The 19843-nt window shown below is 43.9% G+C and overlaps 2 protein-coding genes across 4 annotated transcripts in view; one reads left to right on the forward strand and one right to left on the reverse strand.

Moving 5' to 3' along the window:
* LOC126537516 (hsp70-binding protein 1-like) overlaps positions 1-13805 on the forward strand; it is a 51237-nt gene extending 37432 nt beyond the window's left edge. The window contains exons 6-7 of one of the 2 annotated variants that reach the window (XM_055074319.2): positions 11318-11467; positions 13605-13805. In XM_055074319.2, the coding sequence (XP_054930294.1) occupies positions 11318-11467; positions 13605-13635 (181 nt within the window). In that variant the 3' untranslated portion in view covers positions 13636-13805. The remainder of the gene's footprint in view (positions 1-11317; positions 11468-13604) is intronic. The other variant, XM_050184597.3, reaches the window with a different exon arrangement.
* Glys (glycogen [starch] synthase) overlaps positions 1-19843 on the reverse strand; it is a 39146-nt gene that overhangs the window by 18010 nt on the left and 1293 nt on the right. For both annotated transcript variants that reach the window (XM_055074317.2, XM_050184613.3), the window contains exons 2-10: positions 13584-13765; positions 8229-8420; positions 6806-7000; positions 4445-4589; positions 4214-4331; positions 4028-4148; positions 3618-3784; positions 3137-3329; positions 1357-1483 (exon numbers count right to left, since the gene is read on the reverse strand). In XM_055074317.2, the coding sequence (XP_054930292.1) occupies positions 1357-1483; positions 3137-3329; positions 3618-3784; positions 4028-4148; positions 4214-4331; positions 4445-4589; positions 6806-7000; positions 8229-8420; positions 13584-13765 (1440 nt within the window). The remainder of the gene's footprint in view (positions 1-1356; positions 1484-3136; positions 3330-3617; positions 3785-4027; positions 4149-4213; positions 4332-4444; positions 4590-6805; positions 7001-8228; positions 8421-13583; positions 13766-19843) is intronic.

The following is a 19843-nucleotide window of genomic DNA, read 5'->3' on the forward strand; positions in this document are numbered from 1 at the left end:
AGCATTAGCATGCCAACTATGTTCTAAGGAAATTTTTGCAAAGGAAAGTTTGATCTATAGAAAAGTTTATGTGAAGGTACTGCCAGTGATGGAGAGAACTGCTACACTTTGCTTTCAATTTTTGCCACACCATGTCATTTCTGGCACTGTCTCAGGCTCCTAACACAAGCATAAGCAGGCACTCATGTGTACTCGTGAGTGAAAAGTCAAATACCTTCAATTCTTTGGCATAGTCTCACTTGATAAGGCAAAAGAATGTATCACACATCACAATCACATGTCAGAGATACACACTGTGAGGTTCTATGCTGCAAATACTGAGCATTATATAATAGGAGCGCGAGGTATACATGAGATTTTCTGCTGAACTGCTGGCTGGCCTTTACTCAAATTTTGTGCAGAGCTGCCATCTTGCATGAATCTTAGCTTAATCCCATGTTTTTGGGCATTACTTGCCTGCTACATCTTCATTAAATCCAAAATGAAACCGTTCAAACATTTTTCACTGCAACACAATGATGTCATGATCTGTCATGGCTACGATGAACACTGCGTTTTCACTGTAGCCATGACAGATGGTGCCACCATTTCGTTGCAGCAGAATCAGCATGTTTTGATTGGCATTGCTGCAGGTGACCCCCACTCTAAGTTTATTCTGGGCGAAAGTAATGCCCGCAAATGTAGCATTGAACTAAACTTGATGCGAAATGGTACTTGAGTGAATATAAGGCAGCAGTATAGCAGGAACACTCACGTGCACCTGGTGCTCCTGTTTATGCACCACTTAGTATATGTCTCAAGCAGTGCCAGGTACATAGAGAGATCCAATCAGTGGCCTTAGTGCAGGTGAAGAATGCACACAATATGTGCATCAAGAGTGAAGATTCTGTTAACTTTTTGAAGATAGCCAGTAAAGGTGACCTGCGAGTTAGCTCTTGCTTTGCTTTTTCTGAGCAAACAAACACTTCTCATTTTCTGGCCAAAGCGAGACTAGAAGGAAACACTGTGTTAATGAATGCATTTAGTACATGAACTTCAACAGTGCAGCCAAAGGTAACACTGCCACATAATTCTGTTCGGTTGGTAGCTTGTCAGGAAGCCGATTGAGATAATACACTTGCAAAGTGCCACAAGCAACTAGCAAAAAAGAAAGAAAAGTACACACGTACACTTAACCATTTAGCCCCTGCTGTCCCCATATGTGTCAAAAAGAGTTGCTGGGTAACTTGCCAAAGAATGGCAGCAGGCAACAGTATGTATACACTGTGTTAACACTGTTTTGGTATTATGTTCCACATGGAATATTGCAGTGCTGTGCAGTGCTACAAATCATATGTACAGCAAACATGCACTTACCAGGCGTGTAGCCCCAAGGTTCGTAGTATGAAGGAAACACACCCAAGTGACAACCCCTAACAAACTCTTCATAATCCATGCTGAACAATGGGTTTGTAGATGACAAGAATTCTGGATGAAAAATGACCTGTAGGAAATGAAGCAATGTTGTAAGGCAGCCCAGTTTCTTAATACGCATACACATTTCTATTTTTGCTTTCTCCAAGCATCAGTCTAGTCAAAAGCTACAGCTAGTAACTTACTTCAAATTAAAGTGTCTTCTCGCTGAACAGTGCTCTAAATTGACTGCACTGTTCCAACAACGGGCTTTGTCTACCATACATCACATGAAGAACAGATGGTTTTAAAATGAAGGGACCAGAATTTAAAATTTAGTCAATGGCACAACTGGACTGGAATATATCGCATACATGCAGACTAATTCAAACCTTGATATATCGAACACGGATATATCGAATTATTGCCTATATCGAACACTTTTTATATCATCTGGAAAATCAGACGCATCCTTTATTTTTTATTTCGAACGGGTTCGGGCATGAAATGGATATATCGAACTCCGCCACCCCAGACCATGTGTGCTCCGTTGACAGGTGGTGAGCTTTCCCGCAACACCCTCGAAGATAGCGATGGCACGATGGGCGTTCCCAACTGCTGCGATTGTGCCGAGGGTGCCATTTGAACATAGCAGCATACGCACGCGGCGGCTTGGCTAGTTCGACAATGTCAATGATGCATTGCATTTATTGCACTGACTCCTCCTTGGTGCTGCGCTCTGCGCCTGCCGCACCTCGCGAGGACTGGCGGTTTGCACTTGCACCCACAAAGACGTGCTCACTGGGCTCACTCAGACGCCTTGGCAGATGGCACTCAATACTTTGTTATTGACAGTGTTTCAAAATGCTTTGATTGATGGACTTGGAGATCGCAGCAGAAGTAGCGGCCAAACGAAGACGCTGCTGAGGTTGATCCCACAAGCGCTGATGTTGCCCTGCTCCCAACTTCAACTGGTGCTGTAGCTGCTTTGGCCCTTCTACGCCGCTACTGTGGCGCAATAGAGGGCAACGGCCTATCGCTTGTGGATCATTTAGCCTGTGTTGAGGACTCCATGTTTAAGCACGCGGCTGCCAATGAATTAATGTTTGATGTTTAATGGCGCAAGGGCCAGGTATGGCCAAAGAGCGCCATGCTAGTGTTAATGAGTTCGTAGTGGTAGTTCGTAGCGGCTGCCAATAAGAAGCAGGCTACACTGCTGCAGTACTTTAAGCCAAATAAATAAATGTTTTGTGTGAAGCTTCAAGTGTGCCACCTGTGCCACATGATCATTGATTGATTTGCAGAAGCTTTTGATGCATGTTTTACGCGATTTTATATATCGAATTCTGGCTATATCAAACTATTTCGCTATCACCATGCTGTTCGATATATTGACGTTCGACTGTATAAGACAGACTAATATAAGAGACACAGATTTCAATTTACAGAGTGAATACCCTCATTATAGGTGACAGCTAGCTGTTGTTCATGTTCACTTCAGGGACCGACGAATTGGTGGGCGTGTTGTGCATAATGTGCAGACAGCACCAAAATTGGAAAATTAAGGAGAGAAGACAATGGGACTGCCTTTTGCTTTTTCATTTTAGCACTTCACCATTTAACAGTGTTTGGACATTATGGTTCCAGGAATGGCAGCCACCTTTCAGTTGAGTGGCTGCATGTGTGCTAACCACTTTACTCCTATGTACATACATGTACGTACTGAGTTCAAACAGATAGTTACCTTAACACGATCCTCCCTACGATTGAAGAGCTGACACCGTCGAATGTGGCACAGAACAGGGTCAGAGGAATCATCCAACATGTTGTGAGTGCAGATCGGAGGTAGCGTTGTGCGCTGTGTCGAATAGATACAGCGTTTCAACCGCACCAAGTCTTCTGGGTAGATCAGTTCTTCACCTTTGGGAATCTTGCCCCTGCAAATTTCACCTGCTCGTCCACAACGAAAGCCTGTACCTTCTCTTGCTGACCAATTACTATCAGCAGAAGCAAGGCCCATTCGTCCCCTATCATTTCTATAGCACTTCTCTGCATTTATTGCAACAAACAAGTTGTGCAAGTGACTAGCTTTTAGATAAGCACTTTGATGTGCACACTTTAGCTGCCAAAGACCAAGACACTTTCATGAAGCATTGTAAAAGGCTCAAGCAGAGCCCTACCCACAATATGCAGATGAAGACAAAACCAACAGAATGCTAACTTACGAAAGGCAGATCTCGAACATGCGCTTCCCGATTGTAGACTGTATTTGTTGCACTGTGTCACGGAGTTGCTTGGAGATTGCTTGGCCTCGTAATGACTCAACGTTAAAATTGTTTGTTTTGGCGGGGAAGATTAGAAAAGCAACGACGGTAACCTCGCTTCCTGAAGCCTGTTTTGAAGAGAGCAAACAAGAAGCACATTGAAACGAAGATTGCGCACCCTCAGACAGTTTGTTTTTACATGCTGTTACCTAATACTATGAATCAGTGTTAGTGCTCTAAAAGGGATTTCTTGTGTCTTCTCAAATATTGGATAAAAAGTCATTAGTGGCTACATACACACAAGATCATCTTGGAGGACAAAGACTTAGCATGTTATTACATGCAAGAAGTGCACTAGAAGGGCCACATACCTTTAAGTAATGATTGAGACGTGCCAAGGACTCTATGAACATGTCTGCTCCCTTGTTGGAGAATTCGTATCTTCCCGCAATGAAGCAGTACAAAGTTTTGTCCAGGTCGAAGTCGTAGTGCCTAAAAGGTTCAGACACGTTCACCGCTGTCTCAAAAGACGGAGCAGCTTTGACAAAAGTGCTCACCCATAAAAGTGTCCTCTGACGAAGTCATGGATCTTCTCCTTGGCTATGGCATGCATGTTTTGAAACTCGTGCAGTGCGCTGAACTTCTTGACGTTGAGCCCGTTTGGCGTGATGGCATCTGTGAACAGAACACATCACGGAAGTGAGCGTCGGAATTAGCTTTAGTTGAATAAGCTAGGCAGCAAAGCATGTTCTTGTGAACTCGGCAGTAATAAACAAGCCATCACTTGCCTGGCTTTCTCTTCAGCAAGTGCTCTGCCTCCATGCCTGTCACATCGGAGACTGTAGCAAACACGTGAGCGCTGTGGCAGGCAGCCCGCTCCATGCAGTAGCGGTGGTATATCCCTCTGTCTCCGGCCTCTTTGTCTAAACTGAACTGCGGTCATGCAGAAACGCTTGTCTGAAAAAAATCTGCATGGCTGCCTAAACAGTAATTAAAACTGCCGAGCCGAACAATAATAAGCAGCTGACTGAGGGCACTGCTGAATGTTTGAATGCTTAAACTAACCCAAAGAGCAAGAAGAATAAAGGGAATAAACCAACAGACAGTGAAGCCAAGAAAAGCATTGAGGAAATTAACTGCTCAATTAAATAACTCACTCCATGCTCAATAGTGTCAGCCAACATGTTCTAGGAGTGCCTCTGGATCCATCAGTGAACACTGGGCTGTCTTTGTCCACTTGAATGCTCAACCAGTTGGCACATGGTTTAGTACAAAGTGTATTCAGAATTTTCATAACATTTAAAGGCCAACTACAACAAAATTTCACTTTGGCTAAATTCGTTATAAATTAGTACATACTATTGAAGCAATGCTGGGAATGCTGCAGGGCTAATATAGTAGACTTATGTTAATTAGACTCTGGTTAATTAGATTTTTTGGTTAATTCGATCTAGGCCGAAGGTCCCGGCCAGCACCCATGCATTTATACGGGCCTGAACTTTCGTTATTTCGATCCTAAAATTGACCATCGCCGGATAATTCGAAATTGACCAGTCAGCACGCACACGCCTGACCCCTATGGTGACCCCAATAGCGACCCCTTTAATGGCAGTGTCTGTCTCGACAAAGCTTATGAGACAGAATGTGTTGAACACACCTCATCTCCCGCCGAAAAGGCCTATTTTCGGCCTGCCCCAAGAAGATTTTAAAGCAATAACTATAGCTCACAATGTCTGATTACGGTATTCACTTCGGTTCTAACACGCGCATTTTTTTCAAAACAAGAATTTCAAGAATTGGGCCGGAAATTGCCTGCGCGCTGCAATCGAACACGATACCAAAACCGCCTTCGAGCGTGTGTTTGCTTTACCGCATAACAAGAGTGTATGGAGGTGAAGCTGACTAAAAACCGTGTGGCGGAGCTGACTTCAGGAAATCGGCCACGGTTGTGCAATATGTTAGACCTTTGCCCACTTTAGAGCGCAGCTCTTAGGCGCCCGTTCCTGCGGTGAGCGTCGGCGTTTTCCCTCGTAACTGAGCGAACGGACACAGCGAAGGATGAAAGCGAACGCGGAGCGCAGCGGAAGACGAAAGACGGCGATAGCGAAGAAAGCGCGAGGAGGAAAGCGGAGGAGGAGGGTATGATGAAACCGTGAGAATCGTAGTGTCGCGCAAGACTGGCTTTGCGGCAACGATGGCTACGAGACGGCGCCAGAGTAGCGCGCGTCTTTGTATAGAAACAAAGCGCCGCAGGCGCGGAGAATCTGCGGCGGCTGTTGCGAATCGTGCCTACGCGTCACCCACGCGCTGCTTCTTGCGATTTCCCGATTAACGAGGCAGTCGCGTCACATTTCGCTCCGTTTTCAATGTGCCACACGAGACACATCATCCGCGCCAGCCACTATATCGCGAAATGAAAACACATACAGCTGCGCTCAATTAGTGAGTATCGAATTAGTGAGTATCATATTCAGTGAATTTTTTTGTTGTTAAGAATCGGGTGCCCATTAGATTTTTTTGTCTATGAGCTTTAATGCCATTTGTACGTTAGTTTCATGCTTTGGAGACATAGAAAGTGCATGCATGTTTGATTCGGGGGCATCTTATAATCTGGCTCATACTGCCAAATGAATCGGTAGTGTGCTTTGGTGTTTTTTCTGCATCTAGTTTGATTCGACCAGCCGGGTAATTAGATCAGCTCTATCAGTAACGTCAGAGTTGAATTAACGGAAGTCAACTGTAGTTGTCTAATTTTATTACTAATGGCCTTCAAATGCACCTGGTGGTCAGCAGATATGAAGCAAATACCAGCATTTCACATCTGATATTTTCAGCGTGCCACAGGTGCTGTTTAATCTCGGAGACGATGCCATGGAGCCACGCTGGTTTTCAACATTCTAGGTGCTACATCACTTCCAGCAGGCACTAACAACAATGTTTCTGTTTCTGTGAGGTTAATGCAACGCATCCACTCATATATCAAAAATAATTTTTCCACAGAAGCTGCTCTGTATCTGTGCTATGTGAAATTACACATTTTTACACATTCCGAAATACCACTGCAGTTGGCCTTTAGGCAAAGCAAGGTTTCTTGTAGTATACGCCTCTGCTTAAAGCAGCAGCAGAATGCACGGGACACTATAGCTGACCTTGTCGAGGTTGTTGTAGAAGTCCACGTTCCCTGCACACAAGTACCGGCCCAGTAGGGTTGCGTGTGTGATGAATATGGTGGCCACATCAAGGTGCCTCGTGCGACACAGAATCAGCCCGATGCCAGCGAGCCACTCGTGGAACTGAGCCGTGACCAGTGGGGGGCCCTTTTCAGCATTCACTGCCTTCAGGAACTGCAAACACGATAATTAAAGCTAAGGTTTACGACTTATTAGCATGCAATTCCTTTTTGTGTCTTAACCACATCTGCACAGGCAAGTGTCATGTGAAAAGAGGAGCGACGTTAAAGGGAGACTAGGAAGAAATATTATTTGAGCCATAGTATTAGTAAATTACTCTTGTAAAATACCAGAAAGTGCCGATCTTACCGTGAGAAGAAGATTGGCAAGCCAGAAAAGACAACAATGAAAGAAAGGCGGTGTTGCTGTCTTGCACCAGCTCACTTTGATGTCAGTCTAGCCAAAGGCCGAACTTGGCAAGTTTCAAGAACATTTACCGAACCACAACAGCCAAAATGTGAAAAGATACTTTGAAATTTAAGATCAGAAACTGATGATGTACCAGCACTGGGATTTCACCATGAAATTGAAGAAATGAAATTTTCAGCTTCATTTTCTCATCTAATAATTAACTTATCCCTGCAAAGTTAACGAAAAACAGTTTTGAAAGGCTGTTTTATCAGTCTAAATGGATTTACTGTTTATCTGTAAGGTCACTTAAATGGGTGCTTCAGTGCTTTTGTGAACATCGTAAACAAACATTCTAGGGCGCTAAACAACACTGTCACAAACACATAGGGATATTATTTTATTAGTCTTGTGCTCGCACCAGGGAGCCTGCAGCTTTATTCAAAACCGATTTGCTTTTCCCTTAACCTTTCTGGAATCCTTGCCACTTTTTGTGTTTATTTCTACACATTTTGAACATGATGGAGATTACCATTTGTCTTTGGTGTCAACTTGCAACAAAAAATGGTGACACAGCTTCAGACAGTTAAAAAGACAAAAAGGAGGGGAAAGTTGTGAGGGCATCGTAAAATTTGTTTGCCAATAACTCCTTTCATACAAGGTGCATTCAAAAACCTTTTGTTGGCAAAGGTCTGCAAGGAGATGCTGTTTAATACCAGACACATTCCATACCTTTCATAGCAGGTGCTTCAGTAAGCTTATCGCTAGAAAATACAAAAAAAAAACAAAGCCCATGTGATCTGCAAAACCAGCACTGCCATACCTTTACTGCGGCCACCGTGTTGCACAATGGATGGTATAACTTAACCATTTTTCCAAGGTGAAAAAACAGCAAGTGTGCGCGTAAACAGAGAAAAAGCTGTAGCATTAAGAAGTTGATGCATGAGTGTTTAAGAATGCAAACAGAACTTATAAAAAAAGGGCACCCACTCACATCTTGTAAAAACCAAGCGACAAGGTAGCCAAAGATGATCGCATCATTGGACTCCCGGTCATGCCATGGGACGCCGATGCTGCACGTATTCCACAGGTCGCGCTTCCACTCGTCGAGTTTCCAGGCGGCTGAACCAATGTCGAAAAGAATGACTTGAGGGTAGCCATCGATGAGCCACCTTCCATAGACAACCTATGTGCAGAGAAAAATGAAAAGACTTCAAGTCACAAATGCATACAGGTGATTAAGTAATAACCATGTGTGTGTGTTTGGTCGTCCACTCATTAAAATTCTTGCACAATGCTTCAACTGTGAATGGGAACAATTATTTGATTTCTTTAAGCAAAACAGCATGAAGCCTGCCGGATTCACTGCTATTGTTCACTCTGAGGCCAGTACTTTAAAGCTGGCTTCATAGCAGTGACCATGTGCATGCAGTGAAACTGACTAATTTGTCCAGTTTTTGTACAAGCAGCTGCTAATGCAAGAACGATATTGCTAAAAAAATTAAGTCTGCTGGGTGCGCTGTCCTGCAGAAGGCTGGATTCCGCATCATAAGTGACCATTTTAATGGGTCCCTGAAACAGTTCGGACAAATTTTGTAGACGCATAGGGTACAGCTACAGTAAAACATTCACACCACAATGTGTGAAGCGTCTCATATTAAGAGAGCTATGGCTGATTACAAGTTATCCTCCTCCTTAGCCATGAGCCATGCTTTTTCTCCTCGACTCGTTCGACAAGTGATCGGGGTTTAAGTTCTGCCTTCACTGGCCCTGCATCATGATGGGACGACGTGTCGTCTACTTCTGGTTGTCTTGGAGCCAGCACACGTAGCCTCTCCAACCTCTCCGCCAGCCTCCTGGCAGTCGATCCCAAGCAAGGGCTACCAAAGCAGCGCGCATTGCCAGCATTGTGTCGCAGTGCCAAGCGTGACCAGTATTCCGGTAGCCACAGGCAAACCGGGCGTTTCGACAGATGGGTAGAGGCGTAAACTAAAGCCCCTTCATACCACTACTGCTGTAATGAAGGAGCTTTAGCGTAGACATACGTGAGCAACCTGATCGGTCTAAAGCCTCTCAATGTTCAAAAGCAGTGTCATCCTTTGAACTTTCCCGCCACTGCACGGGTTCTCCATTATTTCTAGTTCATTCGCAGCACCCTCAGCCCACTTTTCTTTGTTTGCGCTTTAGCTAGGGCAGACCGCGCCGCTCGGCCTGCTCAGGCATATTCTAATACACTCCAAATACTGCCACTCTGGCCGTTCTGACAGCAGCGACGACAGCAGGGAGTAGAAGCGCTGGAAAGTCCAGTGGTATACGCGAAAAAATTACGAGAGAGTGCATGGAAGGCGCCGTTGCAAGGTGTGCGGAATGTGAATGATTGCACTATTTTTTGGTGAATGGATCCACTTGCTGTTCGCGGCCACTGCCGAAACACACATGCCAAAGCCGTTCTGGTGCAGCAATGCACAGTTTCGGTCAATTTTCCATGTTTGACGCAATTGACGTAGGAGTCCCACTCCTGCATGTCGTGAAATTTTGCATGCTGTCTTTCTGCTGCACATAGTTGGCTGTAATAGCTGTTGTGCGTGAAAATCAACCAATGATACGGCTACAGTTATTTCTAACTTAAAAGAAAGGGCTAAAGGGCTCCTCACCAGGCCCCACCAAAATTAGGCTGTTCTTGTACGACCACTGTACATAATGTGTCATTACATTTTGATGGAAATGAAAAGACCATGATTTATAGTGATAGAATGAAGCATGCTGTTTGCAGTTCAAGTCAGAATTATAATTTAAAAGTTGCACAGAAAGTGGTGAAAAATGGTATATTGTGCCACTTTGTAGTGAAACCTCCATACTAAAGCAGGATACTGACCACATTGTTACCAAAAATTATTGTATGCAAGTTGGCTGTTAGTTAGTGCACCATATATGTATTGTTTGAAATTGCAGCCTTTATATTATATAGATGGTTGCACTTTATTCTATGCATATTACAATCAAAGAAATTTAACGGTAGCAATCAGCACTGCCCTTCCAGCAACAAGTGAAGCTGCAGACTGCAGAAGCGTGGTGTTCCTCATAGCATGCCGGTGGCACATGAGTGCTCTCGTCCATGTGCGAGTTTGCGAGGGAGTAACTCAAGTTCACTGGCCCCCTCGCACGATACAACATGCCATCACCTGAAGATCACCTTACAAAACAAAATAATTTTTCACAGCCAGGGACGCAGTTGTCTGCTTCCCCAATTCCAGTGAGTGAGTGAGTGAGTGAGTGAAACAACTTTATTTGGTCCACTATAGACGTAAGCAAACTCAACGTCACCTGGCCAGGCCCACTCGGGGACCATCAGGTGAAACCTGACTGCCCTCTCGCGAGCCCTCTGGACTGCCAGGATTTGAGAGGTCTGATCCTGGGCCCTAATTAGCTTCAGCATTTCCTTTTGGGTGAAAGGGGGACCGGCAGAGGCGCAGCCCCACAGGACATGTTCGAAGTCCGCATAATCACCACGCATAATCCCCAATTCCAGTGTAGAATCGTTATCTCAATCACCTATCACAATTTCTAGCATGTGTCTAGCGAACGACTTCATAAATGCGATAGCGACTGCAGATGGAAAAATTCTGATAAAAAATGTTCCACAACATTTTCTGCATTACCACTGCAGGATTGGACACTGACTAATAAGCTTTCCGTTGCACACAAGAAAAGAACGGGTATTATAAAAAGTCATTGTTAGTCCCTTCAAGAAAGAAAGCTTGGCTAGTTGGAACTAGATATCAGAGACATTTGTAGTGTTTGCTAGTAGAAATTTTTTGTGCACTAGAAGTTGTAAAGTGCTGCCCAAGAAGCATTCTACCACAACAACTAAAATGAAAGTTATAGCGGAGATGAAGAAGCAAATACAATGTTGCAAGGTGATGGTGTGATGAGGCGTGCTACTCATTCCGTGCCAGATTCTCTCTCCCATGCTGCAACCACTCGCAAGTGACATTCCTCTCCTGCCTCCATCCATAGCATGAATATACAAGGGCCTGTGTAACCTTTGCGCTTCACCTGTTTTCTCCTTTTCTTTTTGCACAGTGCATTTCCAGTGGCAATTTTGTGCACCCTGCGTTCAAAGGGAATCTCCGAGCTGTTTCACATTGTGGCGGGTGGTACGTGTGATGCAGAGATGAGAGCTCTGATGCAGTCTCTGCAGGCGGGGAGAAGGGCTTCCTTGAAAATAACTGTGTGCGTGCTTTCATATGAATTTTCAGCTGTTCGGTGCACATTGGTGCGATGCTCTGCAAAAACAATTGTCGTCGCGTAGACTATGCAGTGATAATGCCTGCTCCCAATGCCCTAACCCGAGGAGGGACCTTTTAAGCTAAAAGAACGGAGTGTCTCAGGCAACCCGAGGAGGGACCTTTTAAGCTAAAAGAACGGAGTGTCTCAGGCAAAGCTGAAAGTAATACAACTGCGCAAACGTAATGCAACTATATAACAGGAGATGGGACTTGTGTGTACTCTGGAAAAAAGAAAGTAAAAAATAAAGCAACATTACAAGAATAACTAATGAGCACCATCACTACTGCGACGCGTGCTGTCTGATGAGACAGCAAAGTGTTGCTTCTGGGAGAGGTGCATATGCAGAAGCAGCTGGCTGTGCTTGCGTAGGTGAGGCCAAGCAGGTATGCACCGTTGTAGCAAATTTGGCTGCCATATGACTGTACTCTAACCCATACCATGTAGCATAGGGCCCTATAACGTAAAACTATTCCAATACGTTTTTATTCCAATCTCCTGACGTCAAATTTACGTAACATCTTGCGCAAGCATTGGGTGGTGACCTACAGCGTTGCCTGCACAGCCCAATCAAACGATCTCCTCTTTTATAGGACGTCTCTTTTGTTTCCTTTGAAAATGGATAACATGGCCTACATTGAGTGGCTTTATCTAATTGGCTGACAAGAGGAGAGGAGCACGCTCAAGTGGGGAGGGTTCGACGGGGCCGAGCCCGCGCACTGAAAAAAGATAACTGGATGAAGAGGGAGGTGCCGGCGTTTGTGATTGGTCCGCTTTCACTTACTTAGCTTGCGGTGGTTTGTCTAAAATCGCGGTGACGTGCAACAGATAGTTAAAAATGCCGCTAAAATGGATCCTCAGTCAAGAAAAGTTGGCAGAGCGATGTCATATTGCTACGTTCCAAAAGGGCTCAATGCCGTTATGCATCCACGCAAAAAGATTTGTTATACACAAATAAACCCATGCTCTCCGGCAGGTGCGAGTAGCCAGTGCCTGAGGCGGCAGCCATCTTCTATTCCTTTTGGAACGGAGCAGTCTCTGGCTATGCAGAAAAAAATTGTTTTGTTCGGCATATTAATGCATCTTTAACGCATATACGTCACTTTGATGCACTGAGTTTTCGCAGTTTTGTAACTTCAAGTGACACAGGTGAAGTGGGTGCAGCCTGAAACATTTTGACCAATAGCAGAGGGCTAATGACAAAAAGGCGTCGACTCAGAAATAATTATTTTTCTTTTGTTCGGTCGAATATGAATAATCATTGTGTACACGTCATATCAGATTGGGAGCTATTGCAGTTTTTGTGGTGTCGCATGACAGACAGGTGAAGTGGGGGTGTTCCGCAAAAAGTTTTTGACCAATCGTGGAGGGCTAATTGCAGAATTCGAATAGAAAAGTTTGGAATAGCTTTATGCTATAGCACCTATGGAGTTGCTATGCAATACCTATGGACGTGTAGGTGTTCTGCAGTTGAATAGCACTTGTAGTATCGCCACCTTTCTCTTTATTATGCTTGTGATTCATTGCAGAGCTGTGTATCCTCCTGCACGTGAGCATTGTGTTGCCTTCACAATACTTCTCAAATGCATTGTGAAGTTCACTATGCATTTCTCTGCAAAGTTTGGGAATTAATATCTCAAAACTGTTGCAATCTTCAGAAGTCATTGCAAGTGGATCCACCTTGGAAACTCCACTGCTAGAATTTGTAAATTGCAATATGGTCCACAAGGTAATTAGTTAATAAGTTAATTAGTGGCTTTTTTGTTAATTAGACAATTCTTTATTTCAATTCATTGCGCAAGTAGTGTCTGCCACTTCTAGTAGCCCACTTCATGAACTAGAATTGTGCTAACTGCCACAGGTAACCTTTAAGAATTTTCGGAAGTGTTCGCTGAAGCACCCTGTATATTGTGAGGTGCTTTCTCGCACATGTGATCACTAACAAAAACACACAAAAAACTAACATCCGTTCCAATGCCACATTTGTGTTGTGACCAGTTCTATGCTGGACACAAGTGTCCTATTGTGGATTCCTTCATGCCAGTTTCAGAAAGTGACTCACCTTGATGCCTTGTTCTCTCAGGGCCTTGATGCTGTTCCAAAAGACATTGTAAGGAGGGTCCAAGACCTCGACCTCAGTGCGAACCAGGCTCTCATTCAAGGGGCCCAAGAGACAGAACTGGTCTCCCAGTTCTTCCACGCTCACCTCAGCCTTGGAACGGATCACTGTGTAAATGCCTCCAACTGCACAGAGATGAAAGCCACTTTCCGATCATTCTACCTACTTCGCCTGTGCAATTACTTTGAAAGGACTGTTATAGTTAACAAAGCTGAGTGCATACAGTGTGGTTCACATTGTTAGTCAAAGGGCAGATATAAGCACCACATCCTCCAAGAAAATTTTTCCATGTACCGTATTTACTCGATTCTAAGCACCCCCTTTTTTTCACAATCTCGATGCCCAAAGTGTGGGGGGGCGCTTAGATTCGAAAAATCTAGAATAACCCCTCCTCCCTCTTTTCGCTGCGACATCATGACGAGATGGGTGCGAGAAATAACATTTTATTTTGCGAACATCCAAAAGAAAAATCGGTGCACACAGTGAACAAACCGCTTGTGTAGGATGCTCAGTCGCTATCACTGCCACTCGAGTTCGTCGCACCACTTGAACCGCTGCTCTCGGTATCCCATAGCAGATCGTCTTCCGTTCCGTCGAAGTTGTTTGCGATCGAGCACTTCTTAAATTATTTGACCACAACGTCCACTTGGACCCTCTTCCACGCGTCCGAAATCCACTTTACGATGGTTGATGGGGACGCTTCCTGCAGCTTTCCCGTCGGCTTCTTCTTCCGGTCAAGGTTTCGCACCCACTCTTTGTACTCCTGTCTGAGATTGGCTTTGAAGGGCTTGTTGACTGAAACGTCGAGGGGTTGCAGCACTGGCATCATGCCACCCGGAATCACAACCACGTCGTTATTTATGTTCCGAAGCTTTGTCTTTACCTACGGGGTCGGATGGCCGCGAAACGCGTCCAACAGAAGCATCGACCGCGTGCCTGCAGGTCCGCCGAGCAATGATTCCAGAGTGAGCAAGCGCGTTTGGCGGCCTTGGCTACGCGCTCTTTCTAACAAATGCAGGGGGGGTGGGGGGTGCTTAGATTCGCATACAAACTTTTTTCCTAACTTTTTCGCGAAAATAGAGGGGGGGGTGCTTAGAATCGGGGGGTGTTTAGAATCGCGAAAATACGGTAGGTACAACTGGCACACATTAGTTTGCTTCTTGGCTCAGTAAAACTGATGCCTGATGTCCCATGGGCCATCTTCAAACATGATGTCACATACATTCGTGGAATCACAGGTTGATCTTTTGTTTTGCTGACCCTTCAGCTTTTACGTGCGTTTGCAAGGATAAAACAAGTCCAGCTGCTGTGTAGGCACTCCAGGTAAGTGCATATACTTCAAACATGCACTTGATGTCCAGGGAACAAGAAGCCGTTACCATGAAAATACAGCAGAAAAAAAAAAAACATTGCTGAAGCCAAAGCAGATGCTTCATGCAAATAATGCATGAATACCACTAACCGTAGAGGACTGGCCTTAACTACATATTAAAACAAGTAAGAATGCTGTCAAAGCAGTTACTTAAGGCAGGATGACTCAAGGAAACAAACTTTAGCTCTGTTTACTTTTGACATGGAAAGCTGTTCCCACACTCTTTTTCTAGATGAATGTAATAGATGCAATAAACATGTCAAAAAGATGCACTTTACACAGACTGAAAGTGGAGCTCTTATGAAGCAATTGTTTATTTATGCTACAGTAATAATCAAATTAAATTGCAATTTTACAGTATTTGGATAGCACTATGGAAACTGTGCTTCTTATACCACTGCAAAGAGAAATATCAGTGTCAGACGGCAAAAAAAAAAAGACATATTGTGCCCTACAAGTAAGCAACTCAATATTAAGAAAAAGCCCGGAGAGGTATTTTGAAGCCCCTAGAAGAAAAGCTGAAAATGAATTATGATAAAAGAGAAGAATGGGCAGTTTGCTCTCTTATTTTTAAAGATGACAAATATGATGCTCTACTAATAGCATGAAATTTCTTGCAGCAATTTGATCACAATATTAGAACGCTCTAATAAACAAGAAAATCCTTTTAGTGCACCAATGTTATTAAACATTCTCGCATGGATGACCAGGAAACTTGCAAATGCATGGGGATCTGGAGGTTGGATCAGCAAACAGTAATGTGCAAAGTCTGACAAGCTATCGACCGCACAAATACTGGTGCAAGTTGCCATGAATTTATTTCTGCGAATCCAAGCATGGCAGCAAAGCCATGTGCCAGGTGCGCAAGGTACTTGAATACATAATGACAATCTCAGGAATAGCATCAATATTTCAGACAAGGTTCGGTATACTCATTCCAAATATTTTGCAGTTCTTCTGTTGCTGCTTTTTTATATGAGACTGTGAAATAAAAGCACCTGGAGCCTCAATTATTGACTGAATTTGGCTTTGATAATGTCTATACTCTCGGACCGGATGGTGCGTGTTGATGTTGGGTAGTGTTTCCACAATAGAAGGCTTTATCACGTTTTTATAATTGTGTGGCTGTTTGTTAGTCTTTCTCTCAGTGACGCCAACCATACATAGTGCCGTACAAGTTTAGATATCTGGAACTAAGACGCCATATTGAAGAGGACTTGGTCGCTAAAGTTGGCAACCAAACATTCTTGGGTGGTGTTAGCATCGTAGGCACGAGCAAATCCATAACTTAGGAATAGCACCTAACAAAATCATGTACAGGCAGCTTGATTCTGCCACCTGAAGCTGATTGTCAGTGGCCATGGACAGCTTTTCAGGGTTCTCACTCATCATGACCTCCACCTGCTGGAGAAATTCAACTGTCTGAATGACGTCTGACCACTGGCAGCGCTTAATTGTCTTTGTCAGAGATGAAAATTGGCCACAAATTTTTGTCTCAGCCAGAAAACAAACCATTTTGCAAAAGTCAAGAAGGTGGTGATATTGAAGTCAGTGTGACCAGCATGCAAGGTGACTAGGTGAATGTACTGCTTCATCTCCAGCGTCAAGAGTGAAAACTGATATCCTGGAATAAATGCGCTAGATAGGTGACAGAGGGGTTGGTGTGGACGATGTTAAGCACCTGACAGATAGAATGAGAATGTTAATGTCTATGGCGAGTTGAATGCACGTCCTTAAATACCTCACGCATCCAGTAAGTTGCCCAATGTGGTGGACAGCAGCAAAATTATAACAATCTAGCAATTCTGGGAACTTGGTCACCAGCTGTATTAGTCTGCTCCTTTGGAACTTCACTGTGCAACACAGTGTCCTCAATTACCTTGCGATCCTGGTTAGTACCTTTGGAGCTGTGAAGTGCATTCTATGATGAACCATTCTTTAAAGATAGCGCCAACTGATTAAAGAATCTGGCAGAACCCATTCCACAATGAATGCCGATGTTAAGGCAATTAGCGTTGCATCAATCCAGTGACACACCGTATTGCCACCGTTGAAACGCGTCATGAAGCGCATTTGCAAGCTGGGCTCCTCTCTTGTGCTTCCCTCTGGACACACTGTGCCATCTAGCTGTGCTGCCATGAGGTATTTAATCAGTTGTCTGAGCATATATGATGCAGATGCGATTCCACCCAGCAATGGAGAAATTAGAAAGGATTTTTGTTTCGTCATTGAAGAGCGGCTTGCACCAAGCAACCCAAGTCGCAGTAAATAAGGTTCGTTGACGAGCGGCATATACCCGATGGCACGTACCCAGTGACCCATGTGGGTACAATGGTTGATATTGAACCTGGTTCCCTCAGCACAGCAACGTGATGCTCTGCCCATTGGACCATGAACTAACAAGCGAGCCAAGTTGGTGGGAAAATGGCTAGAGGTGTAGATAGATAGGTAGATACCAAAAAGCGTGCAACATATCCTAAGAGTTCTAGCCACATTTATAGACACCACCACAGCAGACACACACAGTTTTCGGAACTACATAGGATAGTGACCTGGCATTATGGTTTAATTGCTGTGCTGCTGATAAACACATACACAGCTAATCTACAAGTGTCTAGCTGCATGTGCAGACAGGATAAGTTGCCTTGCGCAGCAGCATTGTTCACAAAAAAATCTTGCCTATTATATTAAGGCAAGGAAGAACAGTGGCACACTTTGTGAGCACCTACTGAAATATAAATAGTATCTCCCATTGCATCACTGCTGATATGAAACTGTAGATAATGAACTATGTGTGTGTATGCAGGGTGTTTCAGCTAACTTGGGCCAAGTATTGAAAAATTAAACATAGACGCAATGCATGTCGAATTGCCGCAGTATTCTTCTGGTCCATAAGGAGCACATCACAATATTTTTTTTTCAGTCTGCCAAGCTGGGTAATTAACAAACTTTGCTTAATTAACTTGTTAAATATTAACTCTAGCAAGATATCTTCAGTACAAAAGTTGTAGTGTTTGTTCTGAAAGATCAGATTATTTCATCTATGCTAAGATAACTGCCCTGTTTAATTTTTTTTCAGCCTTTCCTTAAAGTGCACAAACTTTAAAGAATACCATGTGAATGCCGGCTATTGTGCCGCGCTTTTAGTGCCGTCAAATGTAAGTTGAACGAATTAACAAAGGCTGCTCCGCATACACAGATAGATTTAACACGTTGTCGGTGACTGCGATGGACCAAAGGCAGCATGATTTTTATCTGTCTTTCATTGCACTGTCAGCCTTACCCCCTCCATCGTGTTTCTGCCTATGGGTCCCATATCGCATTCACATGTGGCAGCCGCTCTTTCGTTGAATTTCTTTCTTTAAACAGTACACCCCTTTTGTTTTTGTGACTTAATGTCTATTGCAGTCACCGACAGCCTGTTCAATCGATCTCTGTGCACAGAGCAGCCTTTGCTAATTCATTCAACTAGGGCACTAAAAGCGCAACGCATTAGCCGGCAGTCACGTGGTATTTTTATAATTTCGCGCACTTTAAAGAAACGCTGGAAAAAATTAAACAGGGCAGTAATCTTAGCATAGATGAAATAATCCGATGTTTCAGAGCAAGCGCTACAAATTTTGTATTGAAGATCTTTCACTAGAGTTAATATTTAAATATTTAATTAAGCAAACTTTGTTAATTACTCAGCTTGGCAGATTGTAAAAGATATCATGACGTGCCCCATATGACTCATAACAATACTTCGGCAATGCAAATCGACATGCATAGCGCCTATGTTTCATTTTTTAATACTTGACCCAAATTAGCTAAAGCACCTTGTGTGTGGACACACACACACCACACACACACTCTGGGAGTCGCTTTAAGGTTTCTTACATGCACAAGAGGACACTAGCGTAGTGGCCCGGTCAGTTCGCGAGTAGGACCTGCTGTCAACAGCTACAAAGAGCATTATATCTGTCACAAGTGTGTCATCCACACCACTCAATCTACACGGCACGTCCCGTTAGCAGTATGCATGCATATAAGAGTTCATGTGCTCATTTCGATATGTCGCAACCGTGGAGGATGACCCAGCTTCACTCATGCTGTCACAGTGCGCGTTTTGCAATGCGTTTTTCACAGCTGCGATTTCTGCAATTGTGAACTTCATATTGCCGTTTCACATGCAATGAGCACGGCAGCTGCGATTTTTGCACTTGCAAGCACCTAGCGGAGGACTAAATTATTCTGATGGTCACTTTGCTTCAGTGAAAACAAAGTAAAACAACTTAGAAACTCTTTTCATGACAGATGTTTGTGTTTGAGTGCATTGCTTTATCAAAAAAAAAAAAATTGAGGAACCATTCCGCTCTGTGAAGGTGCATGACCAGTAAAGCTGTAGCACATCACACTGGATTAGACAAGGGTACATGCATTTGTTTTCATCATTTGGTAATGGCAGTGATGATAGCTTTGCGATTACTGCGATATACACTGACTGGTTCGGTTACAACCTTAGACAGAATCTTGGCCAAAGTTAAATCTATACACAACTGTTGAGTGACTTGGATTCGTGTGGCACTTCAAACCAAACTCTTCTAGCACAAACTGAGTGAACCATTTCTTGTCTGGCTTTGAAATGTCCACATTGAAGTCTCCAATGATGATCACAGGGTAGTGTCATCGCGTCTAGCCCATGCAAAGTGCGTGGTCATGAACTTCTCGATATAACACTCGGGTGTGCCTGGAGATATATGCACAGTGGATGTCACAATTCTGTCTTTCATTTGTACAGCAGAGACACCCCCACAGTCGGTGGCATTGTCCTCTTGCGAGTCAAGGGTGT

Source organism: Dermacentor andersoni, chromosome 4 (genome assembly GCF_023375885.2).
Source record: "Dermacentor andersoni chromosome 4, qqDerAnde1_hic_scaffold, whole genome shotgun sequence".
Lineage (NCBI taxonomy): Eukaryota > Metazoa > Arthropoda > Arachnida > Ixodida > Ixodidae > Dermacentor > Dermacentor andersoni.